The sequence below is a fragment of the Coenobita brevimanus genome, chromosome 71, assembly GCF_032717465.1.
Source record: "Coenobita brevimanus isolate Jiangsu-jjx chromosome 71, ASM3271746v2, whole genome shotgun sequence".
In the NCBI taxonomy this organism is placed as follows: Eukaryota; Metazoa; Arthropoda; class Malacostraca; order Decapoda; family Coenobitidae; genus Coenobita; species Coenobita brevimanus.
This window is the reverse complement of record NC_137024.1, coordinates 5827694-5851813: the sequence shown is the minus strand read 5'-3', so window position 1 is coordinate 5851813 and position 24120 is coordinate 5827694. Positions and strand designations below refer to the sequence as shown.

Here is a 24120-nt window from a genome sequence, read left to right as displayed (position 1 = left end):
TATAAACTGTACATGTGTCACCTATAGACTTAAGGAGGCGCCACAGGAGCAGTTTTATGGCAGATTTTCTCAGTTAACTCGATGATGGTGGTAACTTTTATAAGTTGCTTGTGGCTGTGAATGTGTGTGTTCAAATATTTCCTTAAAAATTACCAAGAGGTGTTACTGGCAGTAAACTTGTTTGTGTGACACTCTGTCTGACCTTCCTAGTTGTGTTTCTGTGTTGCCTGTGAGTGTGAGATTTTGCTCTGAATAGGGCCATGCATTTTTTGGCAAGTTGCTTAAAGTTTCTTAATTTTGTTTATTCCTACCACCAAACGATTTTAGGGGAAACCACTTGACGTGAAAGATTTAATGATGGCAATATATAACCCCATTAGTTAGAAAATCCCTCTTAATCTGCATAAAATAATCTAGCAAGAATAAAAACAGAGGAAGATATAAGTGGATTGAAGGGACTAAATGCTGTGTGCCAAATTTTCTACGACAGAATGAGACTGTGCGGCTGCTGTACGCGTGGGGAGACAGCGACCCCAGTGACGAAAACCCTTCCTACCACGGTCCTCATCGGGGAAACAAGTACGTCACTGATGTCACTTGTCACTTGGCCAGCTAGTATACTCGAGTTACACTATCTTTACTTGAACTTTCCATATCTCCAACATGAATTCCGAACTGTAGGAAAACATTAGCACTGGAATATGATGCCTGCCACAGAGAAATGCTATGGAAGTGATGTAGAACGGTAGCATTAAATATTTTTGCCACTGAGCTACGTAAAACTAACTTCAGAAGGAAGAAAATGTGGGCCAAGTTAGAGTAAACAAAGCATTGGGCATTTTCAATGCCAGTCCAGACAGACTGGGTCAGTTCCTTGACAGCTCTGGCGAGGCAGTTCAACCTGACCAGACTGGTCTAAAAGTTCCGTCTCCCGGGCAAAACTGACGAACTGTATAATTTTTGACTGCTCCTTGTACACAGTGCTGCACATTAGCATAAAGCGAACAGGACAGCTTTTGGTCGGAGGTAAATAGCTGATGGCACGAAGACCGCGAATGTACTCAAAAGATAATTGTTACAAAAAGCGGATTTCACATAACTGGCGGCCACTACGAATGGGGGAAGGTGATACAGTGTAGATTCTTAATGAAATTAATTATCACTAAAGCCTAAACTGAAGTCATTCATTTTTGCCTAAACTGGTGGAAAAAATACCTCTGAAGAAAAGCACAAAATTTGTTGATCTCAAAAGAATATAAAAAGTAAAGACGGCAGTAGCAAATATTCCCCAGTAATAATTCCCCAAGGAGGAGAACACTAACTTGGTTTAAGGCAATTATATTTCATTCTTGCACTAATGGAATGTGGTACGAATCCCATTATTATGAATGATGGTGAACAGACTTAGCTATCGCATCTTCTTTTCCTTTATATGAAGTAGAAGCAATTGCATTTGTAATAACTCCGACATTGATTTGTAATAACTCCGACATTGATGATTCAGCTGACATATTATCGTTCATTTATTTATATACATAACTCAGTTAATTGCTTCACTGCTACTTCCACTCAGTCCTCCTAGTGAAGTGGCGCAGCAATCAGGAGGGGGCTGGTCTCAGTCCATTTTCGCAAACATCTAGAGAGGTCCCGACAGTTTAGATCGGTGTTAATTGGTCTAATGAGCTAGAGAAATTTGTTTTACTATAATGGTATGCAGTTGCTTGTGTCTTACCAGTTTATATACATTGCTGCCATGAGTCTTTGACACTAATAGTTGTTGCTCTGTCCACATATTTTTGCGAACTTCCTTCATATTATTTTCAAGTGTATGCTTTGTATATTAATTTTCTATCTTGTCTTTTGCCTATGTACCCTGCCTGCCTCTGTGAACCCACATAAACCTTTAACTTCCATCAGGTTCGCCTTTGTGTTGATGCCATTCCACATGGAGAAGGTGCCAAAGGATGCGCAGGTGTGGCGGGTGAGTCAGACTGCCACTTTGCCACACACGCAGGACACATTCTACTGGTGCCACGTTGAGAAGATACCAAAGTGGCAAAAGAAACACCATTACATTGGGGTGAGTCCTGTCGCTGTATAGACACTACTGGAACACATGACAACAGAGGCCCGTGTCTCAGTCAGCTATAGAATCAGTGCACAAAAATACATGAAGAGGAAGGTATCTGAGAGCAATGTATTCTTACTGTCATGTTCTTCCTGTTTTTCCTCTACTTCTGAGTGAAAACTTTGATTTAAACCTTTACCTCACTACCGTTACCTCATGTACACAATTCCCACATTTGCAGGTTGTACTCCTTCATCCCAGCTAATCCTGTTTACCTAGTCCCACCGTTTCGTAACTCCTACCATTCAGTAAATACATGAGCGAGTGCATGACTAATTAAACATCAAACAAAATTATATAAATAAATAAATAAATAAATAAATAAATATTAATGACGAAAACAGAGGCAACATTTGTAAGAAAATTCATGATATATCCCAAGGTTTGATTTTCACGTGAAGAAAATCACAGAGCAAACCGAGTAGGAGGCATATTCAAACTAAACTCACCTGTACCGTAACCCGTTCGAAAATATGATAATAGCTGCGTTTTGACACGACAGAGTCTCGAAGCCAGTCTCGTATGATCCTTGCCGTGTACAGTTAATCTCGGGTTATGCAGCCATTTTGTTACACTATGGTACTAAGGTGCAAATTATTCCTTCACCATATAAAGGATAACTTGTACTTACCTTACCCCTTTGCCTGCCTCCCTTTCTACCTCCTTTCATCCCTATCAGCCTGTATACCTACCTACCTCCCTGTCTGCTTCCCACTCTACCTCCTTGCCTACCTACTTACCTACCAACCCCCCTCCCCCTACTCCCAACCTGCCTACCTAGCTCCCCTCCTACCTGCCCCTCTACCTCCCACCCTATCTGCCTGAGTGCTTCCACCATTTATTGTGGCAGCGACACAGGAGTGTATTTAAAGTTTTTGCAAATTTCCAGTCTGCAGTGAGTTGTATTAAAGTTGTGATGAGGACATAAATTATGCACACACACCACAAAGCCAGTCAGGAGACAGGACGTGTGTGCTGGTCAATCCCCAGGTCCTGTCCTCCCCACTTACTGTTTTTTTTTAATCAGCCCATACACCACTGACCGGGCTAACGTATGGCCCGGCCTGCACTATATGTGCAGGGAATCTTTCAACGAACGAACGAACGAACGATAAATTATGAACTCCTTTACCGATGATAAAGACGTTTTTGGTTATCTACTTTGGGCTTGTTCACCACTCCAACAAGCACACACCGTCAGATGGAGAGGATTCATTCGACACCTCAATCGCCTAAACCAGTCCATAACTGCGGCCTGTAGAGCGCAGACGAACGAACGGACTGAGAAACTCACATCCCGGCTCAGTCGCGCAAAGGCCCTCGGACCTTATCTTTGGGAACGTCCTTTTACTGGGATGGGTGTTTTGGTGTCTGACGATATCACGCTAGTTGTTCGGTGGTTCTGTATCCGTCTTTTTACAGTTTGGGTGATATAAAATATGTTTTAGGGTCCAAATCGAAAATATAAAAAATGTCTCGAGATACCAGGTCCAGATGCTGTATATTCAAACAACCAGTAAAACGCTTTTATCGGCGAGGTACGAGCATTTAAATCCAAAAGCATTAATTGAAATGTAGCCATACACCCCAAGGTTGCCTAGAGTATAGTGATGGCTATCTACTTACTAAGTTTCATGCCTTTATGACAAACTGTCTGCCCTGTGGCCCTCTTTTGAAGATTTTTGACATGCTGCACTTGGCGCGTGTCACGTGCACCGCCGGGATGTGATGAAATCTGTCAAAAACAAATCTTAAAGAATTGGGCTATCAGGTGGTGCAAACCACACAGTGATCGGCCCTGTGGTTGCTGAGATAAAAGCCTCTGAAAAGCGTTACGGTCGGGCCTGGTCGGGCCGCTCATATGTGAGAAAATGCCACTACATGACGAAAGACTCGCTAGGGCTTTGCCCTCGCTCGCAATCATCCCAAAAATAAAGTTACGAGACCGTGACAACATGTGGTGGTAAGAACAACAAAAGTAACACCAAAAAGACACAGAAAAGAACATTCTTTTGGGAAACATAACAAAACACTTTCTCTTGGGATATACAACAAGAAGGCAGTCACACACACTGCGCTTATATAGGCTCATTCTGCTTATAACAGTGCAAGCAAAAAAAAAGAAGAACTTGGAAAGTCTAATATGAACGGGACTTTATAAGGTTCTGATCAGTGATTGGGTTTGATAAACACTGAGTAACCTCAACTGACCAAAAGTTATCTAGAGGAGCACTCAGTGGGGCGCATCTCTCCGACATGGGCAACGTAATTTCAAAATCACTCTTCATAACGTGTTAGGTTTTCTCGTCACTGATTTGGGTTTGTTAAAAACTGTTTTCCTGATCCAGAATGTGTAATACGATCCGGGTTGATCCCAAAAGTTAATCAATTGTTTCCTGGGACATGGGCTATCTACCCACCAAATTTGGTCCATACATCTCTTCTAGTTTTTGAGTAATCCTGCTAACAGATGAAGAAACAAACAAACAGGGGTGAAAACATACTCTCCTTGTCAGACAGAATTATAAACAGAGGTCTTGTCGTAAGTCATGCTAATTATAATAAAAATCCCATCGCTGCATATATTTAACCTGAACTGATTACGCACTTGACCTGACGTAACCTTAACCCGCCCTGTCCCGACCACTTTTCCACCACTGACTCCCTCCAATCCCGACCATTTTTGGATTTTTTTTTTTTTTTGGCTCAAACCTCCGCTTTTGGTGAGAAACATCGAAAATTCATAGAGAAATTGCTCACCTGAAGTTTAAAATACTCGATACAGGTAGAAGTACCTCCTTAGCTTACTGGATTTTCTAACAGGCTGGCACCAAAGAAAACGAGTTCTATGGGAGGATAACTATTTCACACCACTCATAAACGGTATTTATTTATTTACTTGGTACTAATTTATATGTAGTACAAGAGTATATTGGTTTTCAAGCAGTAATATAGGCATTATAAGCATTGTTTCACTCACTAATACCTGACCTTTTTTTGCCACATTACCTGATTATCATTTCTAACTGTTTCTTCCTCTAATGCTATGTAAAGTTTGTCCTCCACATTGTCATTGATTGGGGAATCACTCTGGCCCTGAATTTCGTATCGTGGCATGACATGGCTTTACTGGCCAGGTCACTGATAACAGGTGAATTGCTGAGACAATGGCATGCAGGGGGGGGGAGGAGGTCATGCTGGGTAAGGCAATGTCCCTGCCCGGCATCTTGTAGAGGAAGGTGTCACGTGTATACGTACCAAAAATCACTCGCGAAAATTGAAAATTGTGCAAATTAGAGATCTTGCAATTGATTCACATTGATGTACGTCGACGGGATTGGCAGTGACAAAACGTGTGGACGTTAAAGAACGTCGACGGGACGCCACGGGTTAAAGAACATAACTTAATCTGCTTGTGCCCAGACTTATCTAAATTACTGGAAATGACGAGAATGAATATAAGTAAATGTGAATACTTCTGAATGGGTGTTAATGGGCACAGATTTTATTTTTGGGTGCATTTACTGTGTGTTCATGCTTGTATTTTATTATTTCCACAGTTCAGCATGATATACGGGAGGAACGCCCGTAGTAACCTTCATCACACTGTAGCGTTCGAGTGCCACACGCAGGACGGGACTGATCCAAGTCGGGTTATGGAGCAGTATGTGGGACACCCGGGCTATGAGTGCTACACACCCAACATGCCAGGTAGGTATTGTACAACTTCTTGCCGATGAAACAGTGATGCTGCCCTGCACATCTGATTGTTTCTTGCTGACGGGTCATGAGGGAGAAGAGGAAGAAAGCAGACAGGGGTAGTGAGGGGATGATGGTGGAAGGAACTAAGGAGGGAATGGGGTATAAGTGAACCCTGGTAAGGAGAGAGGAGGGTGAATGAGAGTTGCTTTACCAACATCCTTTTTCAAGCAAATTATTAAGAAATTAACGTTAATTTGCTATGATTTTTGTGACTCCATGAAAACTAGAGAATATAAATATTTCACAAACCACATCTATCCAAAGCTGAAAACACCCTCATCATCATTTCAAAACTCATGTTTGCTAAGGGTTGCGGGGGGTAAAGGACTGGGAAAGTAGCGGTTCTTTGGGTTTTGAAAAATAATGCAAGAAAAAAAAAGCGTCACCTTCAGGCAACCATTTCATCAAATTTCAGCGTGGCATGCATATATTTTATTTTGCATTTTTTTTTTGTCTATGGAGCGGGAGAAGCTTTGGTGATCGAGCCTGTTGTGAATATAAGTAGGTTAGCAAAATATCTCACACATATTTGATCCTATTTTGATCAAACTTGGCACATATACTGTGTGTGGGTTTGGAAAAGAAGTAATGAGATTTTTTTTGCTGAAGAAAAAAAGATATTCCTGATGTTTCCCTGGTTTAGCGAGTTTCATAAAAAAGTTAATATCTTTTATGAATTCTTCCACAGAACACTTCTACCTGTGTGAGCGCTTCCTCATCAACTGGGCCATCGGCAGTGAGGTAAATTATTTGACACGCAGAGAAGTGAAGGCAGACAAGAGCTAAAAATATACGTGGGAAACATTGGTTCTTTTTTCTCTAATTTTACATTAAAATATTGTTTTACGTCATGCTGAGGTTAGTCTGTCTTCGTTTCTGAGCGCCTTAAATGACCACTCCTTGTACAGATGATTGAAAACTGCTACTGATAGATTCTAAACGCTGTGACAACGACAGAAATTTTGACTTATTATATTCCCATGATGATTACACTCAGTTTAGGAGTGGCCCCTCGATGTCTAAAAGTCTAGTAAAAAAAACATAGTTTTGAAACTTCATAGTCATTGTCTATAACCTTGCCCCTGTCTTGTATATTGATCTAAACATTCTCACTTCTGTTATGTGGTTAGAGTTTTGGTAATCTTAATTTAGGCCGTTAGATATGATGATGACCTGCTACTTTCATCTTGCTATTGTTGGTTAATTTATATTCAGTTTAAGAGTCTCCCTGGCGTTTAGTGTGTTAGTAACAATTGCTAATAACCCCTTCAGCACTTTGGCGTCCTGTTTTTCATTTTTGTTTCCTCCGGTCGCATTCAATAAGATTTGGGAAAGAATGGTTATAATATGAGAATTACGGTTCAAATTTCTATTAATAAAATAATTTCCGAGCTGAGTACTTTAAAAATTTCATTCTTTGCTATATTTTTTGGTCATATAGCGAGGCCAACCAATTAAACAGTCGTTCTTAAGGGGTGTTTGTCACGGCACACATTACTCGTGTAAATATAAATGCTGTTGCTTCTTTGTCTATGCCGCAGTGTTTTTCATTTAAAGAGTAATTTTCTCTGAATTTAAAGAAAAAAACTAATTGTTTTTATTTACTCGTTTTGGGCGAGAAAAGTATTTGTTCTTAAATTCTAAAAGTTCAAGATCTGTGCCGTGGAAATAAGCAAGAGTGTTTTCTGTGTTACAAGGACATTTTTTGTCTTGTACATACAAGTCTGAGTATAATGGTTTTGGAATAAACAAAACTGATCAAGAAATGACCGAGTTATAGAAGAATTTGTGCGGACAATTAAAGAATTACAGGATAGCCCTTTGAAAGATGGCAACACAGTAACTCATATCTTCTGATATACTTTACCTTGACACTTGAAATTTAACTTGGAAATGCTATTATGAAGAAGGAATAAATTTTTAAATAAACCAAACTGGTCAATCTATAGCTGAGTTACATCAGAGATTTCGAGGAAGGCTCATTGAAAGACGACAACACATTTTGTCTTATCTCCTGGTCTAATCCTCCTAGACACATGAAATTTGGTATGGAAATACTGTTATGCTGAAGGAACAGTGTGTGTGTACCACTACAAAACCTTTACTACAGAAGTGGCGTACTGAACACTATGCATATTACATACCTTACTGGAAAAAGTTGGTGACTGCAGGTGCTTGGAATATAGAATGTGGGAAACGTAATTTGTTTCTTGACGAGTTTACTGATGATAAACGTTACGGTACCTCAACACCGGGGATCATTAAAATACTAGATTCAGTATAGATTTCAATGAAGCTTTGTTTCTGAGCTTCACATTCCACTACCTCAAGGCCTGTCATGCATGACCCATGCACATTATAAGTGGCAAAATAAGCTATTTATCCCCTAAACACTGCGTAACGTCTATACACGTCACACTCGGAGTGCTACATGGGAGCCAGGTAACAGCAATACACACTAGTGTCTTTCCGCCAGCATTTGAACAGGCCGCCATTTCATCTCACCACCAATGGGTAGGGAGGGAGTCCCTCCATAGTGCACAGGTGAGAGTCAGTCTGTCCTGTGCTTTCGCCAGGTGTACAATGATGTCTTCAGGCTCCTATTTGTATGATTCCATCTGTACTGCCTGTAACCAATTGCATCATCCACCCCTGCCAAGCCTCTTTCCAAGGATACAAGAAGAATGCTCAGTAATAGTGTCATAAGGCATGCCTTGCATGCAACAGTGTCTAGTTTAGCTAGTAGTGAAGTTATCACGTTGAGAACAAGGCCATAGTCGGTGCTGTGGGCGGACGCACAAACACGTCCTGCTCTTGCGCTGAAAAGTAGTTCTCTTCCTCACGTCATTATTTATCAATGCAGCGACCTACAGACCTGGATGCTTTCATTCGCAAGAGTTGGTGAGTAAAATGGTCATTAATTCTTTTCCCTAAATTCTATACTTACCAAGATATTAGGGTCTGAAAACAAGCAATTTTCAGCGGTTTCTGGGAAATTGTCCGCAGTGAGGTGACGACTGCATTTAAAATAGCCCGGCATTTGGGGGCTATAAGCAAAAGATTTTTCTGTACATAAAAAAATAATCTTGAGTCAATTGTAAAATAGAGGTGTAGACAACACAAATGTGATTTTTTGGCTATTTTCCTGTGACAAATGCTCCGCAACAAGTACATCTGTACTGGCTTACGTCTTAGTTGACCTAAGTTTACCAAGTACTGTTACTGCGTACGAGTATACTCATTGCCAGAGAAGATTTCATACCATTTCTTTCTTTGATTATTATTTTTTTTTTAATAACATATCTTCATATTACTGTACATTGCATAATATTCCTGCCTTTTTTCTAATGACATAGTTTGTAGCATGCAACAAGGACAAGTAAGGAGTAATAGGCAAGATAAATCGCTGAGGAAGAGGTATTACGAAATCTCCAAGGCCAAAGCTAATACGAGTCAGAAAACTAGTCGCCAAGGCTAAGGTGTTAGAGAATCATCCAGACAAAAGGAAATATGATTTAGAGAAAACTAAAACAGTCAAGCTGTTCGCTGCCGGAGCCTCTAGTCTCCTGGCTCAAAATGGGCCAAAAAATTACATAACAGGCCATCTTATGAATCTGATTAAGGTAGTATAATGAATCTATAAATATTTGTAAATTGTCTTGAGGGAATGTCAAGTCAGATTTAAGGGAATTCTAAGTCACTTACAAGACTTTTAGTTTAGGAAAATGCTTAAATATAGCTAAAGAATATTTTGTGAGACAGCATCTGTAACTGTCTTAGAGGCTCCGGCGAGGTATCAGAGGACTAATTTCATAGTATCCTGAAAGTAAGTCGGTCAGTAACTCAATAAGAAAGTTTCTAGGCCGAACCGTGGAAAAGTCAGGTAATAAATTGCTGAGGAAGAGGAATTACAAAATCTCTCAGGCCAGAGGGAATACGGCTCAGAGAAAATAGATAATTCTAGAAGAGACTTTACGAACTCTCTCAAGCCAACAAGAGGAAGGTCCAAGGTATTAAAGCTTATATACCATCCACTCACTTGATGTAGTGCTGCCTACTTCTTCCTTAGCCTTTATCATTCTTTTTCTGTGCCTGACCTCCTCTCTTCCTGTTTCTCCCATCTTTCCTGTCACTTCTTATTGCTTTTCTTTCCTTTACAGGTGGCATTACATTGAGCGACAAGCCCAATGGTTTCCTGTAAGCCAAGAAATCATTTACAATGCTTGGTGGTAACCATATAACCAAACCATACGTGCTCCCTATGTGTCAGCAAGTGGGATGGTGAAGGGTTAGTGCCCCTCCCCGTAAAACAACTCAAAGTCAAATGGCCACCCCTTACGGGATTATGGCGTCTGGCAATAGATAGATAGATAGACAGACCATCATTAGAGCAGTCAGGTCCAACTGCAACAGATTTTTTATGAACAGAGGACACCTATAAGCTGATGTATTATTTTTTTTGTTTGTTTTTCCTTCCTCTTCTTCTGAAAAAAAAAAAAATAATAATAATAATAACGCCTGTGATGTGTGTTCCTAGGGTGAGATGCTGCCAGAGAGGGTTGGTGTTTCTATGGGTGACCTTCACGGTGGAGCCACCTACTTGCTCTTCCAGACCCACTACGACAACTACATGCTCAAGCCGGGAATTACCGTGGACTGGGCCATGGACATCTACTACACGGACAGACTGAGGTAATTAATTAAGATATTCGGGAATCAGTTCTTACATCACTGTGATTCAAGACTATGTTTGTAGCGTTCATTAATTTTTATACTGTACTGTTACCCACATTCAAAATGAATGTTGCTACACTTTTCTCTACAGATTATTGGAAATTTCACCACATTCTTTTTTCTCGTGTTATGCTTTGGTGGAGTGTGAAAGTACTGTAAGAAACAAAAATTAACCTAAAGTTTTATCTCTTCTACTTCTTATTTTCTGCTGACTATTACTGACCTAAAGTTTCATCTCTTCTACTTATTTTCTAATATCTAATATTAACTTAAATTTTTACCTCTTCACTTCTCATTTTCCTTTGCTGACTAATATTCGTAGGCTAAGAGAGGCTTGGTATGTTTCTATTCCCACATGTTGTATATACAGTGGAACAGTAGGTGAGCTTTTGTCTGTCTTGACTCCTGTGCGCTGGTTGACGTGTATAGCCATCACGATTTTGGGCGCGGAGCAACGCCGGTTGACATGTATAGCTGCAAGCATCTTCATGCCACCATTTGAACTTTAACTTATCCTTACTCATCAATGGGACCACCTGGAGATATGGGGATACTTTCATTTGAAAGAGGAGTTGATGAGTCTTATGTATCTTTAATTTTTTTCCTAGCTGTTATAGTTTGGCAGATATTAGGGTTTGAAATAAGGTACGAAATCCACCTAGGGAGGAGCATCCGACATCAGAAAACCCCAGGCGTGAAGGGGTTAAGAAGGTGAAAAAGAGTTTAACTTATTATAGCATGAACTTCACTTCAACCCTCAGTGCTTGATGGACATGTCTTACTGTTGACTTGAGCAAAATTTTACACTAAAAATATGCATCGTTGGAAAACAAAGTGAGAAATTTTGATAGGATTTCTCTGGGCAAATTATCCTGTAATATTGTCATTCTCCTGCCAGTGGCGTTATGCGTGGGGCTGAACATTTTTTTTTTTTTTGGGGGGGGGGCAATCAAGGGCAGACCTTGTATTCTTTAGACCCTTTAGACCCTTTGCAGTCACGTTCCCTTTCCTGCTTGGCCTTCAGTGACAACGTTAAAAATAGCCAGGAATTTGGGAATTAAGTAATTTTCCCCCTCTTATAGTGTTACATTGCTTACCTTTGACTTTAATCCCATTATTTCTAGTCACTGTATATTAATATATTTCGAGCAAATTGCAATATCTTACATCACTGAATTTTTAAAGAATTTTAAATTCTTGTACATGGTCTCTTCTGAAGTGTAGCTTTTTTAGAAAGGCACATTTAGTTTCTGTAGACATTCTTCATACTGCGGATTTCGGGGTGATTGGATTATTTTAATGTTTTTTCGCTGTAGTCTTTCCAATGTTTCTTCATTATTATGGTTCGGGGACGCTGTAGGTGTGGTCCAACTTATGACATGTGAAGTATAGAGATTATATCGGGTGTTTTATAATGGAAGTTCCGTTCAATAAAGCTGAGCATTTTGTTTACCTTGTCACTTGCTACTGTACACTGCTTAAAGGATTTCAGATCGTTACTGATAATAACTCCTTGATTTCTTTCATTCGTTACTACCGTCAGTGGAATATCAGCATGCAGTACTCACATATAATGTTTTTGTTGCCAGAGTGCATTACTTTACATTTATCTATATTAAATTTCGTCTGCCATTTTTCACTCCATTTTAGTGAGTCGATTATGAGAACAATCGGTCAAAGGTCAAGATCACAAGGAAAGACCAGAGTTGAAGATCACATGACAGGGCCCACGTCAGCAGTTCTGATCCGACTTAGATCAAGCTTGGTGGAAATGTTGAGGGTCAGCAAAGGATGAAGATATTTTATTTAAAAAAAAAGTCACAGGGCAAGGTCAAATGTTCGATCCAATGACTCAATTTTTATTCGATATGAAAAAATGTTGTGGAAGGATTAAAGGTCAAAAAAGGATTCTGAGAACAGAGGGTCATAGGTCTGAGCTGCAACAATTTTGGTCTGATTTGCACCTCAGTTGGTGGAAGAATTAAAAGTCAGGCAAGAATGGTGTGATTCGATTTTGAGAACAATCAGTCTAAGGTCAAAGTTACGAGGCAGAGTAAAATGTCAGGCCCTTAGACCAACTGAAGGGGTGGGTGTTGCACTCCTTGTGTGCTCCTTCTTGTTTTAGTTTCTTCTCGCCACTCTGGACGGTTTTATCAGACTTCTAAATTATGTCTAGTAGTGCACGATGAGACTGAAGATTGTCGAAACTTGAGTTCATAGCCACCCCAGACTGAATGAAGCTTTCTAGGGGTACCAAGAGTTATAAAAAAAAAATGAGGGGGTTAATTTAAGTTGCTTTGCCTTCTACAATAATATGTTCGTGTAAATATCCAAGCAAACAAAATAGATCGGACTCACTGTCTTGGGATACCAGGTACAGTTGGCCGCACTCCCGCGAGGGCCACCTTAGTGTTGTCAACGCTGGCCGAGATAGTAACCGCTAATCATTAGTAGTGAGCTCTGATCGAAGCATTCACAGGACTGAGGGAGGGAGCAGGTTTGAGGTGGGTAGGTGGGTGCCTGTACACGAGAGGCGAGATATGACGATTGTTGAGGCGACAGAAAAGTGTAATATTTATTAAAAGAATTTTTTTTTTTTTTCGGTGTTACTTTTGCCATCATGAAAAGTAAAAAGATCAACTTTAAATATTATACTGCAAAACAAAGACAACCGATCAAGATTCATAATTGTAGACTTTAATCGTATTTTATTTTATTGTCATTTCCAAGCAATGGACGCTGTAAAATACAGACAAAAACTGCCTGAAAATAATGAATCAGAATGCTGTTTATTAATCACATGTAACAAATGTAAGTAACTTCATCCGGAATGTGGCAGCTGCTGACACCACTGGCACATATCAACATCGCCCATATCTAGCGTTACCTAACAAGCAGTTTAAAATCGCATCGTTGCGTCATCGCATCGTGGAGTTATCAGGGCTCCCATTCACCTTCACATGATAGCAGATTAAATATATATATATATATATATATATATATATATATATATATATATATATATAGAGAGAGAGAGAGAGAGAGAGAGAGAGAGAGAGAGAGCCATTATAGTCCAGCCGGTATGTGTCCCCCCATAAGGGATTGAACTTGCGACCGATCACATAGGAGTCGGACGCCTTACGCAGTCAGAGATCGAGGGGACATGGAAATGACAATAAAAACAGAAGAGAAGGGAAAAAGAAAAATGACAAACTTAAGTTTCATCCTATACGCTACAGACAATACTCAAGGGTACGGTGTCTTAGCCCTGAACAATGTATTGTACTGTATGAAAGTTAACACATTCGGATACATTACAGTCAATTAGGTGCTAAAGAAATAGTAATAAGTTGTAAACAAGCTACTGTACTGTACGGTATCTTGAATATGACACTCCTGTTATCATGCGAGAGATAAGCGAGCCAATGTTGTCGGGTGTTAGGAAACGCTTGATAAGGAGGATACGGAGGTGTGTGCTAGGGGTGTCAGCAATTACTGCATGCAGTATTAAGGATTCACATTTGCTATATTCAATAGCATTATGCTTTATGGTTTCCAAGCATTAACTGTGCCACTTTTCACAGCGGTAATAACTTGACAATAAAGGTATTAAAATATATATGATTTGTTACCAGGTATTGTTGATTTATATTATATATAGCTTCCAGCCTTCCACTCATCTGTTTCAGACGTCATCCCTCACCTCTCGTGCATAGGTATCCCCCCACTCTCCTCAAACCCCCTTCCTCCCCCCCCAAACTCTCTCTGTACGACTCTCTCTTACTGGCTGTGGATGCTTCGAACGCATCTCTCTACTAGTGTTTCAGAGTAAATATCTTGGCCAGCGTTGACAACGCTGTGGCCCTCGCGGGAGTGCGGCCAGCTGTACATGCTTCATAAGCTTCAGGCTAATCAGTCCAGAAATAGTCATGAGATCCCGGCAACAGGTGTTGGTGAGAACAACAACACCGATGCCAAGAAGAAATAGAGAGAAAAATCTTCCCTTTGGTATGTATAACGGAAACCACATTCAAACTTTACAGAGTTTCAGGTTCTTTCATCTCTTCATTATGATGACGTACTATTACTTTTACCGACTGTGCCACTAGATGGCTTTATCCCTTCTGCATTGGGCTCAGTACCTAGTACGTTCCTGGCTATTCACTGGTTGTGCTGGGTTCAGCACTCTGTTCATTCTGATTTTTCATCGTACAGTTTGAAGTCTGGCAGTTCAAATTTTGCACTGAGACTTGCCATTGTCAACCTTTCTCATCTCAGCTGCAGTGGCTGACAACTTTACCAGGCTACAGTTAACCAAAGGCAGCTGTTAGGGGAGGATAAATGTGCCTCCATGGCTTCACTCACTTCACTAACAGCGTCATCAAAGTTTAGACAACAATGATTTAGAGCAGCAGCTTCACAAAATTAGAGATGTTGTGCTTGATGGTGGTGACAGTGACAAAGGAAGTAAGTATCTTCCAAATAAAGACGAAAAAGTGGAAATACAGTGACAGTGGTAGAATGCATTGGAAGTTTTGCTTTAACTTTGCCTAAATTTGTCATCTTTCCATCTTGAATACTGAGCTGTAACAAGAGATCAGAAGAAGTATCATGGAAAGGATATAGAACCGCTAGAGGACGAAAGTCTCCAACAGGTGAAGGTTAACATATCGTAGTTTTGTCACCTTCAGACAGAGAGTATGGCATTGTCTTAACTCTGAGAACAAACCACTTCCATGTATTGCTCAGAAGAAAAAAAAAATGTAATATATTAATATAATTTCTGTGAATTAATTTTGGAAAGAGACATGTGGTGTTGTATTGCAGAGAAACAGCCATAACAAACTGAGATGAGGATAGTGAAATGGATGAGTATTGCCTCCTTAACGGACAGGTTACACAGTGCAGCAATGAAGGAACACTGGCATGATGTATTAAAGATGCGATGCAAAAGAGACTACCGAGATGTTATGGATATGTGAGTATAAAGGAAGAGGTTTAGCGAACTGGGTGAGGAGGAGGATAGATATGAAAGATGAAAGAAAGGTGCCAGGGGACAGACCAAAGAAGACATGGTGTGAGGTCTTATGTAAAAAACTCTGGGTAACGGGGCTAACCAGAGGTGCGCCTAAAGACTGAGCAGTTTGGAGAGCAGCCATCCGATGACCAAGGCTTCACATGTTAATATTAGCAACATCTTTCAAATGTTTTGTAAGTACATTATAATACAGTATGCTGTCGTTAATGTTGTTTCAGATTTTTTTTTCAGTGTTATGGGCAGTGGAAACCAATAAATGTTTGTGCCATCAGACAGGAAGAGGCTGGTAACCTCGCCTTAGGTCACTCCCTGCTGTTCTCACTGACGGTGCCGCCTCGCACCCCCCTCTGGCGTTCGGTGGGTCACTGTGCCTCTGAATGCACCGCATTAGCCATCCCAAGCCAGGGTGTCAACGTATTCAACGTCTTCCTCCACGGGCACTACCTCGGTCAGTTTTTACTTCACTCAGCTACGATATTCACTGCCCCGGTGACTGTACTTTAAAATACAGTGGCTGATATTTCATGTTATACATTGGTGGAAAGAATTTACCTGATGTTCTTTTAGCCACTGATTTTTCATGCTAAGATTCTGCTAGCAGGATAACTGAGCATGTGTCTAAACCTTTTCTATTCTCACTATTATATACCTTTGAAATGAACAAATTATACCTTTACTTTTTATTATACTTTTTTTCCTTTTTACTTTCGGGACAAAATTCTGGTCGACTGGAATGCCGGCACCAGCGTTCACATGCAATATTGTCTTAGCTAATCAAGGAAATATATGATAGGTCTGTGCAACAAAATGTGTGACTTTCCATGTGTCGGAAATCAGTTCAGTATTGCTGATATCCAGTAACTGTCGGTTCATAGTATCAAAATAAATGTAGTAGACAGACACTAACCTGCTGTTGTCCTTGTCCAAACGTTTACAGGGCAGGACAGACGCTCAGAATCACCACACTCGGACGAAACAGCAATCAGGTGCTGTAAATAATTTCATTTATGGATCGTTTCAATACATCGTCATTCTCTCCTCTAATATTCAAAATCATCATTAAGAGAAATTACTTAATATTCGATCTGCTGACAAGATTTTCCCCTTGCTTATGTCTATATCTGAGAATCTGGCTGCGGTGTTGTTCTTGGTAAAGATAATTAGAACATTGTTCGTCCCGTCTAAGCCAAAAAAAAAAAAAAAAAAAAAAAAAAAAAAAAAAAAAGCTAAGGAGGAATGCTGTCCCTAACTCCAGCTCTAAATTTCCTTCCCTAAATGCATAGTTTCAAAACCCTTCTTGAAATATATAACTGACTCTTTCCTGACACATTAACTCTGTTACAACATTTGTGATACTGCAGCACGGGCCATCAGAGTTCGTCACTTCCGGGGCAACGTGGAGCTGCCGCCCCTCACGGAAGACCTCAGCTACGCCGCCGACTTCCAGCAGTCCCGCAGACTTTCCATGGAGGTTAAACTCATGCCCGGGGATCATCTCACAGTAGGTAAGTACAGTATACAGGTCGTAGTCTAAGTGGCTTTGGAGGTTTTGTAACACTTCATCCCTAACAAATACCTTACTACACTGACTCCCTTACTTACACTGATTTTATTCTACTTTTACTTTCTTGTTTTAAGCTTCAAGATGATCCCAAGCGATATTAGTCAGGTGCATGAAGAGGTCTTGAGAGACGGTTTTATTTAGGCAGACATTGTCCCACTCTAATTTATCATTTCTTAATTCCACTGGGTGGAATCATGCCTTTGTAAATGGCAGCCTTCTGAAGCACCTATTGATTACATTCTTTATGGTGTTATATCAAGCTGACGTTACATCCCCGAGCCTCAGACGGGATTAAATGCCCACAGCATGGCAACTGCCCTGATTCTCTTCCTTATTTCCTCAGTCAGAGAGACAATATCCCCAGCTAACAGAACCAGTTTAGTCTGTTCATCGATTTTGTTATTGCCAAGAACTGTAAGAGCCAAGTTAGGTCCATATGCCATGAACTCCTCCCAAACTGGCCACGATCTTATGTCAGTCAACCACGCTCCTGGTGCCGCAAAAATTATGAGAACAAATCATTGGTGCAGTGGGGCATCTACGTAGAAATGTGCCACGTAACTGTGGTTGAGAATGGCCACTCGACCACTGGGGCATGGATAACATTGGTGGTAAAAAGTCTTTACACCTCTGTCTGAAGCACCAGTGGGATGAGGGGGAAAGCTAACAGGAATGACGACGCAAACTGGAGGGAGAAGAAAAGGAAAATGATGGTCAGTGGTGTTTATCGCCAAACAGCGTAGTCAGAGAGTAAACGAAAATGGAGAGGGAACAGGTTTTTAGCAAGATGAGGGAAAAATAGAAGGTAAAGCAATGGACATAAGGTAAAATATGTAGGGCCATTCGAGAGGTACAAGGAAATTTAATAAAAAAACAGAAATATAAAGTTTTTTTTTTTTTTTTTGTTAAGTACTGGTAAGGTGATATATTGTGGGAATAATCCATCAAGACAGCATCCTATACAAACGACTTGGAGGCTTTACTAAATGTTGAAGGTACTCATATGGTGACGACTGGTACTGGCTGATTTTGTTAGTAAGGATGGAAGTCTGAAAGTGGTCTGGGCTCTATGAAGGTTGCGAGGGTCTGGGTTTTAAGGAAACAAGACCAAGATTAAAGCGGCAGTAGGAGCAGAGGTGGGCATATCCTCGTGCATGTGCATTTATAATGTAAATGCAACAGAAACTCTCTGTCAAAGATTAGACATATCAAAAATAATACTGTTATTTAAAAAAATATTTACATTATATTTGTATTCAATATACTAGAACATAACCAATGCTTCATAAATTAATCTACCGGAATGGTCATGCAACAAACGATAGGAGCGAATTCTGACATGCTCTGCACAACACTTTACACCTCATTAACTTTTAGTACGAGCCTCCAGTTGGTAGACCGTGCACTTAAGTATCCCACAGATCGTGTATGTGTGTGTGTGTGTGTGTGTGTGTGTGTGTGTGTATATCATCATCATCATCAGCCGTTGAGGTCCACTGCAGGACCGGCCTATCCCTATCGAAGCAGGGACGATACAGCCAATGTATCTTTACCCAGTGGCTTAGTCTGTCTGGTATAGACTGTATGTAGTGTGAGAAGTGCTTGTCAGTGTGATTGTAGTGGCTTTGGATGTGTATGTAGTCTGTGAACCAAGTGTAATCGGGCGGCCCGCCTTAAGCCGACTGGGTGCAAGCATACTAGTATGCGACACTGGTTCAACCACAGCACCCCTTGTGTCCGCCAAAGTAGCAAGTGGCTTGGTGAACGCTTCCCGAAGTGTTTACAACTCTGGAGGGAGGCGAACCCGCGCTCACCAGCGTGCGAAACGCACACTCTACCACTGTACCACAGAGGCTCCATATCTATATCTATATATATATCTATATCTATATCTATCTATATATATATATATATATATATATATATATATATATATATATATATATATATATATATATATATATATATAGTAGGGGTTATAGGACCGGACGACAAGAAACCCTCCAAGGAATATGACGACTCGCAGTAAGAGGATACTGGGAAGTAAGAGTAATAAAAGAGGCAGCGACTGAAGGGAAATAATGCACGTATGAGGTGAAATGGGAGAAATGGAGTTCCCCCGAGCTAAGCCCTGTATTGGACTATATAGCCCCGCTAGGGTTACAGGAGCGAGCTACCACTCCCGGCACGGCAGCCCGGGCGAGGCTCGAACTCGCAATCCCCCGATTACGAGTCCAGCGCGCTACCACTGTGCTACCGCGCCCCCCACGTATGAGGTGAAGCCACAGTTAAGGTCTTGATAACAAGGCGGAGCAGGATACCACAGCTGTGTCTTCGTTGTCTTATAATATTTTGTGTTGTTTACATCTAATTTCATCTGGTTATAGTAAATTATTGGCGAATGCTCTCCGCTGTCCATCACAATGTGGTTTAGTCGTCCACATAAAATAACTGCCACATTTATAACCATCCGCACAACTACTGTGAAAATCAACATTAAATTCACAATCATTCTTTATTATAGCTATAGACAGTCCAGGGATAACATTCACAAAAATTATGACTGCAGTTATAATGACAAGTTGCAACTTATATACAACTGGCTCGGTGCTTTATTTGTGTGATGAGGATCCGAAACAGATGGGTCAGTATCACAAGACACCATGATAACACAGTAGTCTATGTTATATGTTACAGTATGTATGTTACGAACGCATAATGTTTTGCAGGTGAATTGCTTGGAAATGTTTCGAATCCAGTGCCATTAGGTTTCTCACTATTCGCCTCGTAGCTCAGTTCCAAAGTACCACTCACGGTTGTCTGTTCGCCTGCCCTCTCTCTAACCTTGACTTCCACTTCCCTCCATCGAAGGAGGTACCGAAACTTTGGTTCGCGGGTGTACATATATATAATATATATATATATATATATATATATATATATATATATATATATATAGATATATAGATATATTTATGTGTCCGACTCTGGGCATAGGCTTCAGGGCCTGCACTCAAGGCCCTGTAGTCCTCCTACATACCATGCACCTCAACATGTCACCACTTCGGCGTTAACACCCACCGTCCATATTGAATACATGCTAGGGCTGTCTCATACAGGACAATTTTTTTTCATTTCATATACTGTATAATGCATAAATAGATGTAAGAAAAGCATTTGGGAGCAGAACGTTAATCGACTGCCAGATTATGCTCTTGGCCAAGTTGCAAGTTACTTACAAACCAAATGTGAAGGAAATTTGCAAAACTCTTACTGAATTCAGTCACTGCGTTTCACAAAAGCCAATCTATATTAATGAAAGTAGTTGACCTTTGGCAGCCATTTTGGTACTCTTGACCTTAACCTCGACCGTCCATTATCGATCTCGGCCAAGATTTTGGCCATATCTTGATATCCTGAAGGTTTCATGTTGGTAGCTCAAACAGTTCATGAGATATAATGGTAACACACACACACACACACACACACACACACCGCTCACTGGTGCAGTGGTAACGCTCTCGCCTGCCAACTGGTGGACGGGAGCTCGCACCTCGCTCAGGTTGCGAAAAGTTTCACTGACGAAGTGGGTGGTTACTGTCCCCCTTGAGCAAGGGGACGGGTGTGTGAGTGTGTGAAGGTCACAGCCTTGCCCTTAGATCAGACTATATGAGCTCTCAGCTCCCTTCCGGGAGGGTAAAAGCTGACGATCGAGACCATCAAGTGATCCTGACCGACCCGGTGAATTACACACACACACACACACAGACGCGGGCAAAAACATTATCGCTCTGCCTTGCTAAAGGATGACGATGATATTAAAAATGAGATTACTGAGGTTCGTTATGCTTTATACTTGGCAAATGCAGAGATTAAGCGCATTGTATCGATTCGTACATTCCATAATCCCACTCACTTGTGGACTGGCAAGTAAAATGAGTACGGTACGTTTGGGGGAGGCGGTGGCCGAATCAGTAGAGAGTTGGCTTGCAGTCCTAATGGACTCAGGTTCGAATCCCCGTTGGGGTAGGGAGCAGTTTAAGGATTTGAATTTCATTAAAGCAGACTTTAGTTATCTACCAGACGACCCACCGACGTGTGGTAAAATACCCCAGCTAATACCAACACACCAGTCCTGCATGATACAGCCCTAGCATGTATTCAATATGGACGATGAGTGTTAGCGCTGAAGTGATGACATGTGGAGGTGCATGGACGTAGCAGAACTCCTGGTCCATGGTAACGGGCTGTTGAGCCTATGGACACAATCGGACACATAAAAAATGAAGGAAAAGCATTCGGGAGCCGAATGCTAATCGCCTGCCAGAATATGCTGTTGGCCAAGTCCAAGATTTTGGCTATATCTTGATATCCTGTAGGTTTCATGTTGATAGCTCAAGCAGTTCATGAGATACCGTGGTGCTAAAGGCGGGCAATAAAAACTAGTTGACATTTGTAGCCATTATGGTGACCATGACCTTGACCCCGAGTGCCCATTTTCGAACTCGGTCAAAATTTTCGCCATACCTTGATACCCTGAATGTTTCATGTTGATAGTTCAAGCCGTTCATGAGATATAATGGGAACACACACACACACACACACACACACACACACAGAGGCAAAAACATTATCACTCCGTCTCGTAAGGCAGGCAATAAAAAAAAGGGGGTAACACCTGGGGAGGTAACTGTGGTAATCTGGGTGATGCAGTGGCTTTGCATCCCAGGATACTGACTGAACAGCGCGCCACGGGCTCGAAGGCCAATTTTACGGAAATGAGCACCTCGGCTAAGCGCCTCGAGGCGTCTATTCCCGCCTTTACCATTTAATGACTTCGTCCAGGGATCTTATTTACCATAAATGGAGAACGGCTGTCATGTGTGTGTGTAGGGGAGAGGGGGTCTCACCACAAACAACTCGCAAAAGAGAGCGAACGTGCGGGCACATACTCGTACAATTCTCTAAAGAGGTTGGACTCAGGCTCTTAGTCGAACCTAAACAGGGTGGACACAAAGGCTCTAAAGAGGGTGGAATCAAAGGTGTTTGATGTCATCTGAACGGTGGACACAAAGACTTTAAACAGGGTTGACTCAAAGACTCTTCGTCTTATCTAAACAGGGTTGCCTCAAAGGCTTTTCGTTTCAGCTAAACAGGGTGGACTCATAAGCTCTTCGTCTCATCTAAGCAGGGTGGACTCAGGCTGTTCGTTTCAACAAAACAGGGCGGAATCAAAGGCTCTTCGTCTCATCTAAACAGGATGGATCTAGAGGCTCTTCATCTAATATAAGCGGTGGACTAAAAGGTTCTTCGTCTCAGAACTCTCCTCTCACAGGTTTCCTTCAATCATTCTCTTTTTGCCACTATTTGAATAACCTTTTTCTATCTCTCCTGTCACTACTATTCTGTACATTGTTTTATCTGAAGTTTACCATTTCTCCCCCATTATGACAGGCATGCAGCACCCGTCTAGCTACACACTCACCCCGTTTCAGAATGCAAGAGTTAACTGGTACTCCCAGTGTTTCATACTGCTCTGGAACTGTTTTTCATATTCTGTTTTCCCACTGACTATGACTTCCAACCTTATAAACGCAGTGTGTCGAGGCACCTCGAGATGAGGACATATATGGATTTGAAATTCCCTTTGCCATATCTCTTTTGAAAGGACTAGTTTTGTAAGCATTCAGGTTCTGGTTCTTTCTGTATACATTGTTACATAGCCTATGATTTCATCATCCTTTGTGTAATTCTAACGTACAGTATGCTGCATGTTTGATCACGAGCGTGTTCTACCTCACTCCCCCCTTCTACCCTTATAGTAGAGTAATTCGTTCTTTCTGTTGTTCAGAGCAGGATTGTCAACTCTTTGTCCCCTATGGCTTCATTTGCGCGTCCTTCTTACAAGTTGTATCAAGCTCTGCCGGCCCCTATATAATGAGCTCAGTCTCTACATTAATTGCCACTTAGATCTACTCCTCATTTTGTTCACATCTCTGTCCTCCCCTGTACAGTTGTTATTATTGTGAGTGCTCAGGAAGTCTCCAATCATCTAGCAGCTGTGTAATTTGAGTATAAGTGTTACTGCATTTTTTCTTGTACTGTATAGCACGGGGTGTTAATTCGTAGGCCTGGTGAGGTTTTTGTGATTCATGTGTTTTAAGTGTCAGCCATTATTGATAATATTTTGTATCTGTAATAATATATCTTGCATTCACTGAGTATTATCTGGTTTTCTCATTTTATCAGGGCTGACTTAGATAAATTTACTCTTGCTAATTTCGTGTTAATAGAGGCTATTGCAGTTAACCATATATTTAACCTGTTTTTTGCCATTACATTATCCTTATGAGTCCTGAATGTTTAGTTGTTAGTTTGAGCATTAAACTTTAACTTGTAATTTTACCTAACTCTTTTGTTTTGAACCTGGAACTTTGCGGGACAGTTTTCTCTGTTCCGTAACATAAATTTGGCGACCTCTTATCAGGATATTCAGGATATTATCATAAGGATATTGCTTGATATTTTGTGACTGTGATTTATTCATGATGTCTACTATTACTACGCTTGATGAAGCCAAAGATTTTTTGTCAAATGTGCAAACAGTGTGTGATGTAGAAAACAGAACAAAGAATGAACTTAAGCTTGTTGTTCAACAATTGGGAATTGCAGTTCACTCTCATCATTCTAAAGATGAAATGGTTGGCATGATAAATAAAAGCTTGTTTAATGTAACTCCTCCAAATGAGCAAATGCAGATTGAAATAGCTAAGTTACAGCTAGCTCTGCAGGAGGCTCGTGTTAAGGAGGCTGAGTTTCAGGCACGTGCTAAGGAGGCTGAGTCTCAGGCTAAGGAGGCTGAGTCTCAGGCTCGTATTCAGGAGGCTGAATTTC

The 24120-nt window shown here is 40.9% G+C and overlaps 1 protein-coding gene across 1 annotated transcript in view; it reads left to right on the top strand.

Annotated features, from left to right (window-relative positions):
• Positions 1–24120, top strand: part of LOC145406644 (DBH-like monooxygenase protein 1) — a 48822-nt gene that overhangs the window by 4348 nt on the left and 20354 nt on the right. Inside the window, exons 3-9 of the mRNA XM_080277726.1 lie at positions 491–579; positions 1918–2080; positions 5689–5839; positions 6579–6631; positions 10428–10582; positions 15935–16110; positions 17024–17167. Of these exons, the coding sequence (XP_080133852.1) occupies positions 491–579; positions 1918–2080; positions 5689–5839; positions 6579–6631; positions 10428–10582; positions 15935–16110; positions 17024–17167 (931 nt within the window). The remainder of the gene's footprint in view (positions 1–490; positions 580–1917; positions 2081–5688; positions 5840–6578; positions 6632–10427; positions 10583–15934; positions 16111–17023; positions 17168–24120) is intronic.